Genomic DNA, 13,922 nt, shown 5'->3' with positions numbered 1-13,922 from the left:
CAACCAGTGTCACTGAAACCACCCAGGATGGCAGTATATTCCTGCCTTATGCACCTTGTACAACCCATTTCATCTTCATCCCGCATTCTGGTATGATGTACAAGCTGCAGATAGTGTAAGCATGCAGCCCTTGCTTTCCACCCAAACACCTTCTCTCATCTCTTGCGCATTTATTCTTTCAGATGCCAACTGAACTGTCACCTGGCCAGCCAGTGCAGCCTGAGGACGAAGGCCCAGAGGAAGAGCAGACCTCTCATGAAAAGCACCATCACTTGATCTGACACTTGCAGCCTCCAGTTCAGATACTGGCTCTGTGCATTCCATAGAGGGTAGTATGAAGGCGAGATCTGAACATGGCGGGCGGAATTTTACTAGCCCTCTAGGGACAGGCTGGGAGGTGGCTTGAGGGGCGGTAAAATGGCGAGGGAAGGTAGGGGGTGGCATGACTGTCACTTTCCCAATGCCATGGAATTTTATCAGCAACAGGGAAGTTAGAGGACAGCCGCCCTGCCTAGAGGTCAATTGACGTCCTTAAGTGGCCAATTAAGGGCCACCTCCGGCCACCACTGGTATTTTACCAGTGGCTAGTGGGCCCCCCACCATGTGGGGAGACTGCCAGTGAAACCTGCTGGGCTGGGGAGGGACCCTCCTGATCAGGCCCACGGAGGGGCCCTACAGTGGCAAGGCTGCCCCACAGAAACACTCACCCTCGGCCCTCACCAACCATCCCCCTACCTCTCTCTGGGGCCTGCCTGATTGGCTCTGGTGACCCCCAACCCCACTTACCATGAGGGGAGGTTGGCGCCCATTTTTGACTGCTGCAGTCCCAGCAGTGATGCTGCTGAGACTGAAGAGCTGCTGGCTCTCCGATTGAGTTCTGGTGCAGCGGACTCAGATGCGGTGTGCAGGAAAAGGCTGATGGGTAGGCACACAGAAATGCTTGGTGTATTGGCAAGCCTGCCAGACAGCCTGTTGTCACAATCAAGGTGCATGGAGCCTTTGGGCACCAACTTTGCACAGGGCTTCATGCAGAGCTTGGAGGCCATCTTTTCCAGCATGGAATTGGTGGTCAGCTCCACAAGAACAATTGCAGACCCAGCTATGATGCAGTGTCTGATGGCTCAGCATCCATTGAAGCACAGGCTGAAGTCCCCACCAACTGAGTACTGCACTGGAAGCTCAGACTGAGTTTCTGAGATCTCTGCTGTTGCCATGTTTTGTGCCATACAGGCACTGACTGCTGCCACCATGGCTGTGGATACCAGTGTGCTATAGAGGTTGAAGGGTCTCACAGCAGTCTAGCAATCTGTCCTCCAGAAGATTACTAAGATTCGGCACGGACACGATGGGCTGAATGGCCTCTTCTGTGCTGTAACCATTTTATGATTCGATGATTATTGAGGTGCTGCCCCAGGGGAAGAGCTTTGTCGAGTAGGAATCTGCTATCCCCTCTCAGAATGACAGCATGCATGCTCCCACCACTGTCATTCCACCAGTGTTCCTGCTATTGTCTCTCAGCCAGTCACCCCAGACTGCTGCCACCCATGCCAAGGTGTTGCTGTCTGGTGCAGGGCCCTCAAGGCCCAGAGCTGTTCGAGGGCATCATAGAAACATAGAAAATAGGAGCAGGAGTAGGCCATTCGGCCCTTCGAGCCTGCTCCCCCATTCATTATGATCTTGGCTGATCATCCAACTCAGTAACCTGTTCCCGCTTTCTCCCTATACCCTTTGATCCCTTTAGACCCAAGAGCTTTATCTAACTCCTTCTTGAAAACATACAATATTTTGGCCTCAACTGCTTTCTGTGGTAGCGAATTCCACAGCCTCACTACTCTCTGGGTGAAGAAATTTCTCCTCATCTCAGTCCTGAAAGGTTTACCCTGTATCCTTAGACGATTAGCCCTGGTTCTGGACTCCCCCACCATCGGGAACGTCCTTCCTGCATCTACCCTGTCAAGTCATGTTAGAAATTTATAGGTTTCTATGAGATTCCCCCTCATGCAAGGCCATCTGCAGTCTTCCCCATTGGAAGTCATGTAGCCTTCCAGCAGCCACTGGCAACACTGTCTGTTCCCTGCTCTGTGGCTGCAGGTCTGGTTCGAGGAGGCAGAACAGTTCTGTGCCTCTCCTTGGCGAAGTGCAGCTGCTGCAGTTACTGCTTCTTGCAGGTAGGAGAAGTACTCTCTGAATACCCTAGATGTGTATGGCCTCCTGCTGAGAATCCTTCTCTTCCTTCCTCTACAAACAGCTTCTCTTCTCTCTGTTCCATTTCCCTGTGATGCTGCAGACCAAGAGGAACTGCAACCATAGTTTCCATGACTGGCTGCAAGTGTTGCACTCAGAGGCCTATCAAATCTACACTGCTCCTTCCAAAGGTCCAGCACCACTCCCTTCAGGCTGTAAGTACTTCTGTCAACTACTCCAACACACAGCACTGGCACTCACTCTGCAGCAGCAAAAAGAAAGTCAAAAGCACCTTATTTGAAAGGTGAATAGTAATGCCTTTCATTAGCACCAGAGGGGTCTCCCATGCAGCCGAGCACATGCTCAGCTCTGCATATTTAAGAGAGGGTGTTAACAGGACCAGTGAGGTCTGACGTGGCAGATTGGGCACCAAATGAGCATTAGACACTGACTGACGTCACGATCTGTTTCCTGCGCATGCGCGGTATGCCCACACTATTGCCCTTCAAAGCATGGCAGGCTGTGCCAAAGGTGGGTGGGAGCAGACCTATGTCATTTTTTGTCATCATTTGACTCCTGTAGCACTGAAACTCGTGGCACTAAGGTACCGAATTTTGTGGCCACTGTCCTTTAGATGAGACTTCAAACTCAAGCCAATCTGCCCTTTGAGGTCCATTATTCAAAGAGCAGAGAAGCTTTCCTGGTGTCCTGACCACCATTTACACATTAATCAATATCATTTATATTAGTGCTGTTTGTGAGGCCCTGCTGTGCAATGCCTTTGCCGACATTGCAACAACGACTGCACTTCAAAAATACTTAATTGTCTGGAAAGTGCTTTGGGATGTCCTGAGGACAAAAAATGTTGTATAAATGCAAATTCTTCATTACAGGTCAGTATTATTTAATTTATGACTTGAATTGAATGGTACCTGGACTCCGAGGGTTAAATTATAAGGAGAGATTACACAAACTAGGGTTGTATTCCCTGGAATTTAAAAGGTTAAGGGGTGATTGATCGAAGTATTCAAGATATGAAGTGGAACAGATAGGGTAGATGCAGAGAAACTATTTTTGCTGGTTGGGAAGTCTAGGACACAGGGGATAGTCTAAAAATTAGAGCCAGACCTTTCAGGAGTGAAATTAGGAAACATTTCTTGATACAAAGGGTAGTAGAAGCTTACAACTCTCTTTCACAGACAGCAATTGATGCTAGATCAATTGTAAATTGTAAATTGATAGATTTTTAAACAAAATTGATTGGTGGATTTTTGTTAACCAATGGGATCAAGGGACATAGGACAAAGGCCCGTATATAGAGTTAGGTTGCAGATCAGCCATGTTCTCACTGAATGATCAGACAGATTTGAGGGGCTAAATGGCTACCTCCTGTTCCTATGTTTCTGTGATGGTGGGTGCAGGGTTTGGGAAAAAAGGACTAATCAACCTTAAAGTACATTGTGGATATGATAACATTCTAATAAAGGGTCTACACCTGAAACATAAACTTGCCTGTTCTCTCCAAAGGTGCTTCCCGACCCAAGTATTTCCAGCACCTGAAGGTTTTGTTTACAGAACTGTACCCGCTCACCTTTTGTCAATATCATAATTAACTTCTTAAATTTAGAATTACTGCCTGCCTCCTTTCAGTACCCAAATTTTGTTTCAATTATGATGGAATCCATGGTTTTGTAGGCCCAGTGGAGGAGCATGTGTGAGCTGTTGTCTGAACGGATGACTTGTCAAATGTTCTGTTTGGTGCACTGACCCTGGTTTAACAGCTTTTCTTTTGAAACAGACCATAACTGAAACTGAAACTAAAACTTCAGGTCTCTGGGGAAATAAAACTAGTTGGAACAAGAAAAAAAAAGACAGAGCCATCCAAGCTCAGATCATACAAGGGTGGAGTGCAGACAAGCTAAAGAAAGTGAAGACTGGATCCAGGAGTTGCTGCTGTTTCTGGTACTTAAGTAATATTGGTGGATCTACACTATCAGGACTGTTGTGGGCAGAGCTGAGAAGGTTCCGGAGATGGGTGCCATTTTAGTGAAGACCATACTTATGGAATTCAGGTTGAAGGGTGTGTGTTGGATGAGAATCAGTGGCTGCATCTTGGAAGAAAGGAGCTGAAGATCTACCCGAGGAAGTTCAGAGCTTTGAAGAATTTTGTGGCTGTAATTGGTGCCATGTATGCTGAGTGCGATGACCAGTAAATCCGTGAGATCTATATTTGTTGTATCTGATAGTTAATGTGTAATTTGAAATATATATATATAGACCATGATTAGTCTGTTAAGTTATGTTTAATTTATGTTGATTTTGGTTTGATTGTTAAAGTAAAAGTTACAAAAAGTGAAATCTTGTCCATTTGTTTTTTTTATGGGGTCATCCAGTAAATGCAGTTCTGTTGGCTTGTTGATCTCCGTGGGGATCATAGAAAAAGTTATATAACAGTTACAGAATAGAAGGTAGCCATAGTGAAAATCATGCAATGCTGCAAACCCAGTTTATTAACATGTAGCTCAGATGCTATTCAGGGGATTTTATTTGATCAGCTTGTAATTTTTAAGAATATAAATAGGGAAGAAAGTTTCTGTAAGTGAAAACAATTCCTTAGATCTCATTTTGTTTTCCCTTCCATTATATCTGTCTCCATATTGCAAAATATACCAAATTAATTATAGTTAAACCAAATCTAGGAATGCTCAAACTTACAGTATTGGCCAGATGTTATTTCCTTCTGTGCAACATGCGATATACACTAAAGCTTTCATTCACTAGTTTCACAAAATACTCCTTGTATTTATGGAAAATTCCTAATTTCTACTGATTTATTTATTCTTGGAGTAGGAAGAATAATATTGCATTTCTGCTCAACTGAACAGCTTTATTTCTGGAAAACAGGATTAAAAGCCTGATAAAATAAAGTTCTGTATCTTATTGGTCTTTTTCCTCTATTTCTTATAGTTTTGACTCTTTTTAAGTTTCAGCCTCCGATACATTTTACGTTAATCTAGCAAGTCCCTGTATGGTACAACCTGAAGAATCTTGGAAGACGTACAGGAAGCTGCTGTGGACCGTAGACTGTTTGCAAAGTTTTGGCTTTGGGTTTGGGCAGCAGACTGAGACTGAGAGTGAGGCCGCTGATCCAAAGGTGAGGGAGAGCTGAACGTGTGAAAGAAGCCAGAGCTGAATATAGACTCAATCTGTATCCTGATGAAATTGAGATAAGGTGACGAGAACTGCTGGATTTTCCTGCAATACAAATCTCTCTTGACTGAGTTTGTTCAAAACACTGCCCAGCTGTACATTGTTTAAGAGGAGCCTCTGGGGGAAAAGCGGAGCAGAAGCTGGGAAAGGAAGTGAAAGCATTTTTTTTAGGGCTATCGTTAGACTGCCTTAAAGTGACACATCTGGCAATTGAAGGCTGGTGGCGGGGCGGGGGGGTGGTAGTAAAAACAACTGAAGCTACAAAGCAGGAGGAGCAAACAGACTCTAGAGAAAGCCTGACAACAACCTGAAGAAAAGACTGTCAGGAGAAGGGGAGGAAATGGCTTGGATTTCACCCTGGCTGTGTGCTTTCTCCCTAACCATCTTTGGATTATTTTACCCAGCTACTGGCTCTGGGGAAAGCAGCGATATTTCTATCAGTACAGAAGATAATATCATGGGGAAATCTATCATCCTTAGAGACATAGGGAATCCGTCTGATGAGGTAACTAACACATTTTACATAAAGGACTGGTTAATATTCATGCTGTGTTCAGGTGAATATGTTTGAAATAAATGTTAGCGGAAATATGTTTACGAAATTGTTAATCAGTTATTTAAGAAAACAAACATATTTTAGAAATGAGGGAAGATGCATTTACGATGTCAGTTACTTAATATACATTAGCTTAAATGCAGAGTCTAGTTATTTTATACATTTCTTCCATTGTTCTCAGTTTTTTCTCTTTATTGTGTTAGTAAAAGGAAACTGTTGCTGACCTTTCCACCGCCTGTTCTCTAAATTGCTTCTCCCACAGTGCCACATTCCTCGACTATATATCAAATCATGCCAGTTTTATCTGCAAGATTAATGAATGAGAAAAGTAGATATATTTATGGTTTCAGACTGGTGTGGTTCTGTCCAGGTGCAGGTTGTGGTTGAGGAGGAATGAGTTAAATAATCCTATTCATTATGAACAGGATTCATTCAATGAATAGGCAGTAACTAGGTTATTAGATTGGTAACTGGAGGTAGAGACATTAAAAACAGGAATTAAAATCAATTCCTGGAAATATGAGAAATGAAAAAGATGGATAAGGGAAAAAGGATTGAAGAAAAGCACATGGGGTAGGGAGGGGAGGAAGTGCCATCAATTAAGCACACAAGGAAAGAAAAAATAACTACACCGGATATCAAATTTAAATCAAAAGCTATACTACAAAGCAATGGCATTCCACAAGCCAACATAAACTTTTGAAGATGGAAAAAATGACGTAGTATTTTCATGGGGGAGTAACTGGCGGAAGTGTTTATCTTGAAGTTTATTTCTCCTTCTAAATCAAAGGCATATGTGCCTGCATTTTGCTGATTCCTGTAAAGGAAAATAGTCATTTCTAAAATAACGTAGGAGTCATTAAAAATAAGGATGAGATGATAATTGTCAAATGAGACCGACGTAAGGAATTCTTCTCTTATCCGATTTATTTGCTTCTGAATGCAGATGCAGACATATGGATAGGGGTAGCAGTAAAGGGAAATTATGATCAGCAGGAGGTGTAATAAAAGCTGCCCAGTCTGATGGGAGTTTCTCACTAGTCTGGAGAAAAACATATCACTGTTTCTTGTGAGAAAATGAATAGCAATCTATCTGAGCTATGGACATCTGTGGAATGTGCTACATACTTTTGGGGTCACGAAAAAATGTTTTCGACATGACACAAAGACCACAGTCACTGAATTCAAACTTCTGAGTACAAGCACGGAGTCAGTCCTAAACTGCTATACATTCCACTAAGGAAAGTGACCTTAGTTCTTCGAGTAGATTCCATGCCTGACAAGCAATTAGTTCATTGAAATCAGAAGAATGTCAGTCCATAAATGGAGCAAGCAAGAAAATAATAATATGCATGAATCTTGTCACAAAAAGTTAATATGAAATCAAAATCTATGTTTTAAGAGTGAAGAACAGCCATGACGCAAATTTATCTGCTTCTCTTGTTTGAGACTGATACCAAAATTTACCTTTTGTATTAGCATTTTTGTATAAGTCAAATTCCAGAAGTGAAACTGAGACATGTTTCCTGATAACAGAAAGTCCAAAACAAGCAAATACAACTCTTCCTCTAAATAGACAAATTGGAAACACAATTTGGAGTTGTGTGCTTACCTTAGTAGTGTGTGTGGCATGGCTTTGAAGCCCAGTTCATTTGAATGGGGTCAAGTTCTGTTTTAGTTAGGAAACACACATACACTCTTATACATTTAATGGTGACTTCAATACCTCCCACTCCAAGTGTGGCCCAGCATTATGATAACACTTGTGAAAGTTCCAGCTCTCAAATAACATCCCTTGTAGTATCTTTAATTGAAACATTGCTATTTTACTTGCAATGTGAAAAAAAAACTAGCAAAGTAACTTTGGATCCTTCTATGCTAGCCACTTGAAGTCTTATGGAAACCAAACCAATCAAAGTGGGCCAAGGCCACCTAGTTAACTATTTATTGTAATTGCGATTGATTATGCAGTGTATCTGGTTTCATGCAGACAAAAATTCATACTCACACACTAATGATTAGGAGGCTTGTTGAAAGCAAATTATTTAACATCATAGAAATGATTTTTATGGCATTTATTCTTATCAGAGAACTTCCAACTAAATAAATTCAGGCTTCAAATCTTTTTATTGCGCTATTAAAATTTCACAGCATTCTTTGTCAATGTTTCTTATAATAACTAAAATAGAAATAGAATGTACATTTCCCTCATTTGATTTCTGTGCATAGCTACTCCTGAACTTTTTGAACTGACTTTAAAGTTTATATCATTAACTTTGATTGGTTTCACTTCCACAAGACAGTAAGTGGCTAGATAATACAGGTAAACAATTTTGCTGAAGAATTATGTTTTTTGTCTATTTAATTAGAGTTCTTCAATTTATCTATCATCAAATTTGTCAGTGCAAATTGGTTTACAATTTGTCATCAAGGAACACGCTTAGGCTAGTGCAGTTCTGTTCTTTCTTTTTTATTCCTTTTGAGAAAAAAATAAAAGTAAAGATTATTTTGAAAATATGATGTTGATATTAACAAAAATATAGTAAAAGGTGAAGACCATGAACATTTTAGTCACTCTGGATGAATGCAGTTCTGGATGACACATATTGGTTGAGTTCTGATTGGCATTGCTGTCCACTGTTGTCAGGGAGTCCTTGTCTTTGATCTTTTCACTCATTCACTTGATTGCAAACAAGTCATAGGCACTTTGGTGTTGTTAATAGGGGTCTAATGAGTGAAGGATTACAGTAAGTTAAAATGTAACTAAGCCAATAGATAGAAAATCACAAGAATCACAAGAACAGGATGAGTTTATGGTTTACGATTTTTAGAAAAAAAACACTAGCGATATGGGAAGTTGTACATTTTAAGAAAATGTTGCTTTGTTAAATCAGAACTATTTCCTATGGTGTTGTCAAAGGGAAAGAGATAATAATCCTCTTTCAAGAAATCAGATGTTTCACTGCTCACCTTTAGCAGGACCAGTGAGAAGTACAGTAACACCGTTTGGGAAGAAAAATGAAGGGACAAAATTCTGAAATCAGTTGCGAGGATTGCGACGCAAAAGTTTCTATAAATATATAAAACGAAAAAGAGTGGCTAAAGTAAACGTTGGTCCTTTAGAGGATGAGAAAGGGAATTTAGTTATGGGATATGATGAAATGGCCGAGGCATTGAACAGGTATTTTGTATCGGTCTTCACAGTGGAGGACATTAATAACATGCCAGTAATTGACAAAGAGACGAATGTAGGTGAGGACCTGGAAACAATCATTACGGAAGAGGTAGTGTTGGGCAAGCTAATGGAGCTAAGGATTGATAAGTCTCCTGGCCCTGATGGAATGCATCCCAGGGTACTAAAAGAGATGGCGGGAGAAATAGCAGGTACACTGACGGTAATTTTCCAAAATTCGCTGGACTCTGGGGTAGTCCCAGCTGATTGAAAAACAGCAGATGTGACGCCACTGTTTAAAAAGGGAGGTAGACAAAAGATCGGGAATTATAGACCAGTTAGCTTAACCTCTGTAGTGGGGAAGATGCTTGAGTCTATTATCAAGGAAGAAATAGCAGGGCATCTCGATAGAAATTGTCCCATTGGGCAGACGCAGCATGGGTTCATGAAGGGCAGGTCATGCTTGACAAATCTTTTGGAATTCTATGATGACATTACAAGCAAGGTGGACAATGGGGACCCAGTGGATGTGGTGTACCTAGATTTCCAAAAGGCCTTCGACAAGGTGCCGCACAAGAGGCTGCTGCATAAGATAAGGAGGCATGGCGTTAGGGGTAAAGTATTAGCATGGATAGAGGATTGGTTGACTAACAGGAAGCAGAGAGTGGGGATAAATGAGTGCTATTCTGGGTGGCAATCAGTCACTAGTGGTGTGCCTCAGGGATCGGTGTTGGGACCGCAATTATTTACAATTTATATAGATGATTTGGAGTTCGGGACCACGTATAGGGTGTCAAAGTTTGCAGATGACACTAAGATGAGTGGCAGAGCAAAATGTGCAGATGACTGTGAAACTTTGCAGAGGAACATAGATACATTGAGTGAGTGGGCAAAGGTCTGGCAGATGGAATACAATGTTAATAAATGTGAAGTCATTCATTTCGGTAGGAGTAACAGTAAAAAGGATTATTACTTGAATGGTAAAAAGTTGCAGCATGCTGCTATGCAGAGGGACCTAGGTGTCCTTGTGCATGAATCGCAGAAGGTTGGTCTGAAGGTACAGCAAGTAATTAGGAAGGCAAATGGAATTTTGTCCTTCATTGCTAAAGGGATTGAGTTTAAAAGCAGAGAGGTTATGTTGCAGCTGTATAAGGTACTGGTGAGGCCGCACCTGGAGTACTGTGTGCAGTTGTGGTCTCCTTACTTGAGAAAGGATATACTGGCACTGGAGAGGGTGCAGAGGATGTTCACTAGGTTGATTCCGGAGTTGAGGGGGTTAGCTTATGAGGAGAGACTGAGTAGATTGGGATTATATTCATTGGAATTGAGAAGAATGAGGGGGGATCTTATAGAAACATATAAAATCATGAAGGGAATAGATAAGATACAAGTAGAGAGGATGTTTCCACTGGCAGGTGAAGCTAGGACAAGAGGGCATAGCCTCAAGATTAGAGGGAGCAGATTTAGGACTGAATTAAGAAGGAACTTCTTCACCCAGAGAGTTGTTAATCTATGGAATTCCTTGCCCAGTGAAGTAGTTGACGCTTCTTCAGTAAACGTCTTTAAAGCTAAGGTAGATATCTTTTTGAACAATAAAGGAATTAAGGGATATGGTGGGAGCGCGGGTAAGTGGATCTGAGTCCACGAAAAGATCAGCCATGATCTTATTGAATGGCGGAGCAGGCTCGAGGGGCCGGATGGCCTACTCCTGCTCCTAGTTCTTATGATGTTATGATCTTATGATGTCCCTGTTCCCATTCAAAGTGATGCAGGCAGCACACAAACTTTGTGCTGCTGCTCATTTGAATGATTGTGACATGCAGTGTAACACAGAATGTGCTGCTGACTAGCTGCATCAGGGGCCCAGGTTCGTGTGAGGCTAGCACTGCTTAAAGCTAACCTACATTAGCAAATTGCTCCTCTTAAAGGTGAGATGCATTCTGGCTGCAGCAGGGGCTGAAACTGCTTCGACAAGATTTGAAGCCCTGATAGAAAGAACAGAAATGGTGCAATAGGCCAGAGAGTGTGCCTCCAGGTTTTCAGATGATCCGCGAAGGTGTTGGTACAGCAGGTCGACAGCAAGAGAGAGAGTCTCTTCCATTAGGGGCCAGAAGGCCTTCCAGTCAAGTGCTGTGAAAGCAGTTGGCCGTGGTGGTCAATATCAACAGTTTAGCACTGAGGACCACAAGAAGTTTAATGACCTCGCACAAGTGGTCAATGTCAGAGAATTCATTCTTAGATACCAAATCCTACCAACTAACCACTAGACTCACATGCTGCTCCATTCACCATAACCCCTTCATTCATCCACGAACAATTTATACCATTCATATGCTTCATCTCAGCACTGCTGGAAGCCTCACTCTCACTTCTCACAGCTTGCACATAGCTGAATTTTGCTGGCGTGGCAGGGCTCACGGCACCAGGCTGGAAAGCTAAGGCAACCCCGCCTTGGCCATTTGGGGTACCCATGGCCACATTTTTCAGTGCCAGGGCAATTAACTGCTTGGCACCAGGGCCCCCATCCCTTTAAAAGACAGGAGCCAGCCTCCAACAGCTGCCAGCCAATCAGAGGACTAGTATCTCCTCACCATGAGTGGTGGCCACTGTTTGGACTGCATCCAACCCAGAGAAGCAGCATGGACGCCGGCCTCAAAACAAGGTAAGTGGGGTTGGGGTCGTTGGGGTCTGTCTGACAGGCCCCAGCAAGTTGTGGGGGTGGGGGGTTGGTGCGGGTGGGGCAATGTGGGATCGTTGGTGAGGACCGGAGGGAAGGGCATTGCCGTAGGGGCAGCCATTTCACGGGGGTGGGGGCCACGTGGGTCACACAGTGCCCAATCAGGAGGGCCCCCCTCCCCGGATCTGCAGAGAGGTCATTAGGATTTAAGTGGCGGTCTCTCCACACGGCGGATGGCCCACCTGCCGCTGGTAAAATGCCAGCGGCGGTGGTGGGGAATAGGACTTTAATTGGCCCTTAAGTGGCAACTTAAGGGGCTCAATTGGCCTCTAGGTGGGTGGGCTGTCAGCCACCTTCCCTGCTGCTGGCAAAATGCAATGGTGGCAGGAAGGTACCGGCATGCCATCCCCTGTCCTGCTTCCCGATTTCTCCCCCCCGCCTCCCAGCCCACTCCCGAAGGCCCCATTAAATTCTGCGCACTGTAGCTATTCAATCATAGGGTGCACAACATTCAAACACAGTGGACCATGCTCACTGACACGAGTCCCTATCTTTTGCAGGATAAGCTGGCTCATAATATGCAGCAGCAGCAGCAAACCGGAAGGGTCAGGCCTGGCTACGTGTGCTGCCCCCCATGGAGGAGACAGTACTGGGAATAATTGGAGTGTTCATTACTGACGCCGTGGCAAATGGCATTGTTGCAGCCATCGAGGATGCTGTTATGCTCCTGCATAATGCACCTTCTCACCTCCTGCTTCACCTTCATCCCACAATCTGTTATGATGTGCAAGCAGCAGATGGTGTAACCATGCACCTTTCTTCCCCGGCCACCTACACCGCACCCCCCCTCCCCCCACCAGCCCTGCCACTCGGCCCTGACTCAAACTTTCTCTTCTGCATTTATGCTATCCAAGAACTGCTAGCCAGTGGTGCCTGAGACTGAAGGCCTGGAGGGACAACAGACTCAGGATGAAGAAACACTGTCACTTGATCTGACATTTGAGGCCATCAGCTCAGATCCTGGCACTGCATGTAGTTTAGAGGGTAGCATAGAGACTGGGTCTACAGGTGGTGAGTCAGCAGGCATGAGGGGGCTGCAGCCAGGGCAGTGGGAAAGGATTGTAATGGTGTAAGCTCCTCAAAGAGCAAGGTCGCACATGAGTTCTGCTGCAGAGGACTCAGATGAGGACTTTGATACGGTGGGGTATGGAGAATGGTTGATGGTCAGGCACACACAAATGTTTGGTGGTTTAGTAGGCCTGCCAAAGTACCTGTTGTCACTATCGAGGAGCATAGAGGAGTGCGGCTCCAACTTGTCACAGGACTTCATGCAGACCTTTGAGCCCATACTTTCCAACATGGAAGTGGTGGCCAAATCCATGACAGCACTTGTGGGCCTGACCATGATGCAGCATCTGAAGTCTCAGCTTCCATTGCAGCACAAGCAGAAGCCACACAATGTCTGAGTGCTGCAGTGGAAGCTGAGACTGAAGTGATGAAATCTGTGCTTGTTGTCATGCAAGTCCAGATTTGTGCCAGGCAGGCTCAGACTGCTGCCATCATTGCTCTGGATACCTGTGCTCAAAGGAACTTGCCAGGGTCAGCAGTCCATCATCTGTGTTCCAGCAGATTACAAGGATTTCTGAGGCACTGCACAGGCAAGTGGCAGTGGCTCCATGAAGCACAAACATGCTGTTCTCACTCAGGATAATAACTGCATTCATGCTCCCACCATTGCCAAACCATCAGTACCCCTGCTGTAGCATGTCAGTCAGCCAGCCCAGACTGCTGTCACTGATGCCAAGGTGGTGCAGTCTGAAGCCGGGCCTTCAAGATCCAGAGCTGCTTGAGATCACCCTGCAAAGCCATCTGCATTCTCCTCCAGCGAAAATCAACAGCCTTCCATCAACCATGTGTAACGATTAGGGTAACAACAAGCAGAATAGGACAGGAAAGGACAGATGGTTTAATGGTAATAGTGCATCAGTGAATAAGGTCCTTTCAAAGATTAGTACTAAAAATAAAACTAACGACTCTTTATTCAAATACGTGAAGCATTTGTAATAAAGTAGATGAACTAATGGCTCAAATAGAGATAAACAGTTTAAGACTAATCGTTATTA

At 44.0% G+C, this 13,922-nt stretch overlaps 1 protein-coding gene across 1 annotated transcript in view; it reads left to right on the top strand.

The window, feature by feature from the left end:
* Nucleotides 1–5,641: 5,641 nt before the first annotated feature.
* The window catches only part of lama4 (laminin, alpha 4), a 183,279-nt gene continuing 174,998 nt past the window's right edge, over nucleotides 5,642–13,922 (top strand). The window contains exon 1 of the mRNA XM_068025542.1: nucleotides 5,642–5,899. Within this exon, the coding sequence (XP_067881643.1) occupies nucleotides 5,735–5,899 (165 nt within the window). The 5' untranslated portion in view covers nucleotides 5,642–5,734. The remainder of the gene's footprint in view (nucleotides 5,900–13,922) is intronic.

The sequence above is a fragment of the Heterodontus francisci genome, chromosome 3, assembly GCF_036365525.1.
Source record: "Heterodontus francisci isolate sHetFra1 chromosome 3, sHetFra1.hap1, whole genome shotgun sequence".
Lineage (NCBI taxonomy): Eukaryota > Metazoa > Chordata > Chondrichthyes > Heterodontiformes > Heterodontidae > Heterodontus > Heterodontus francisci.
The sequence above is the reverse complement of the archived record's forward strand: the minus strand, read 5'-3'. Positions and strand labels throughout refer to the sequence as shown.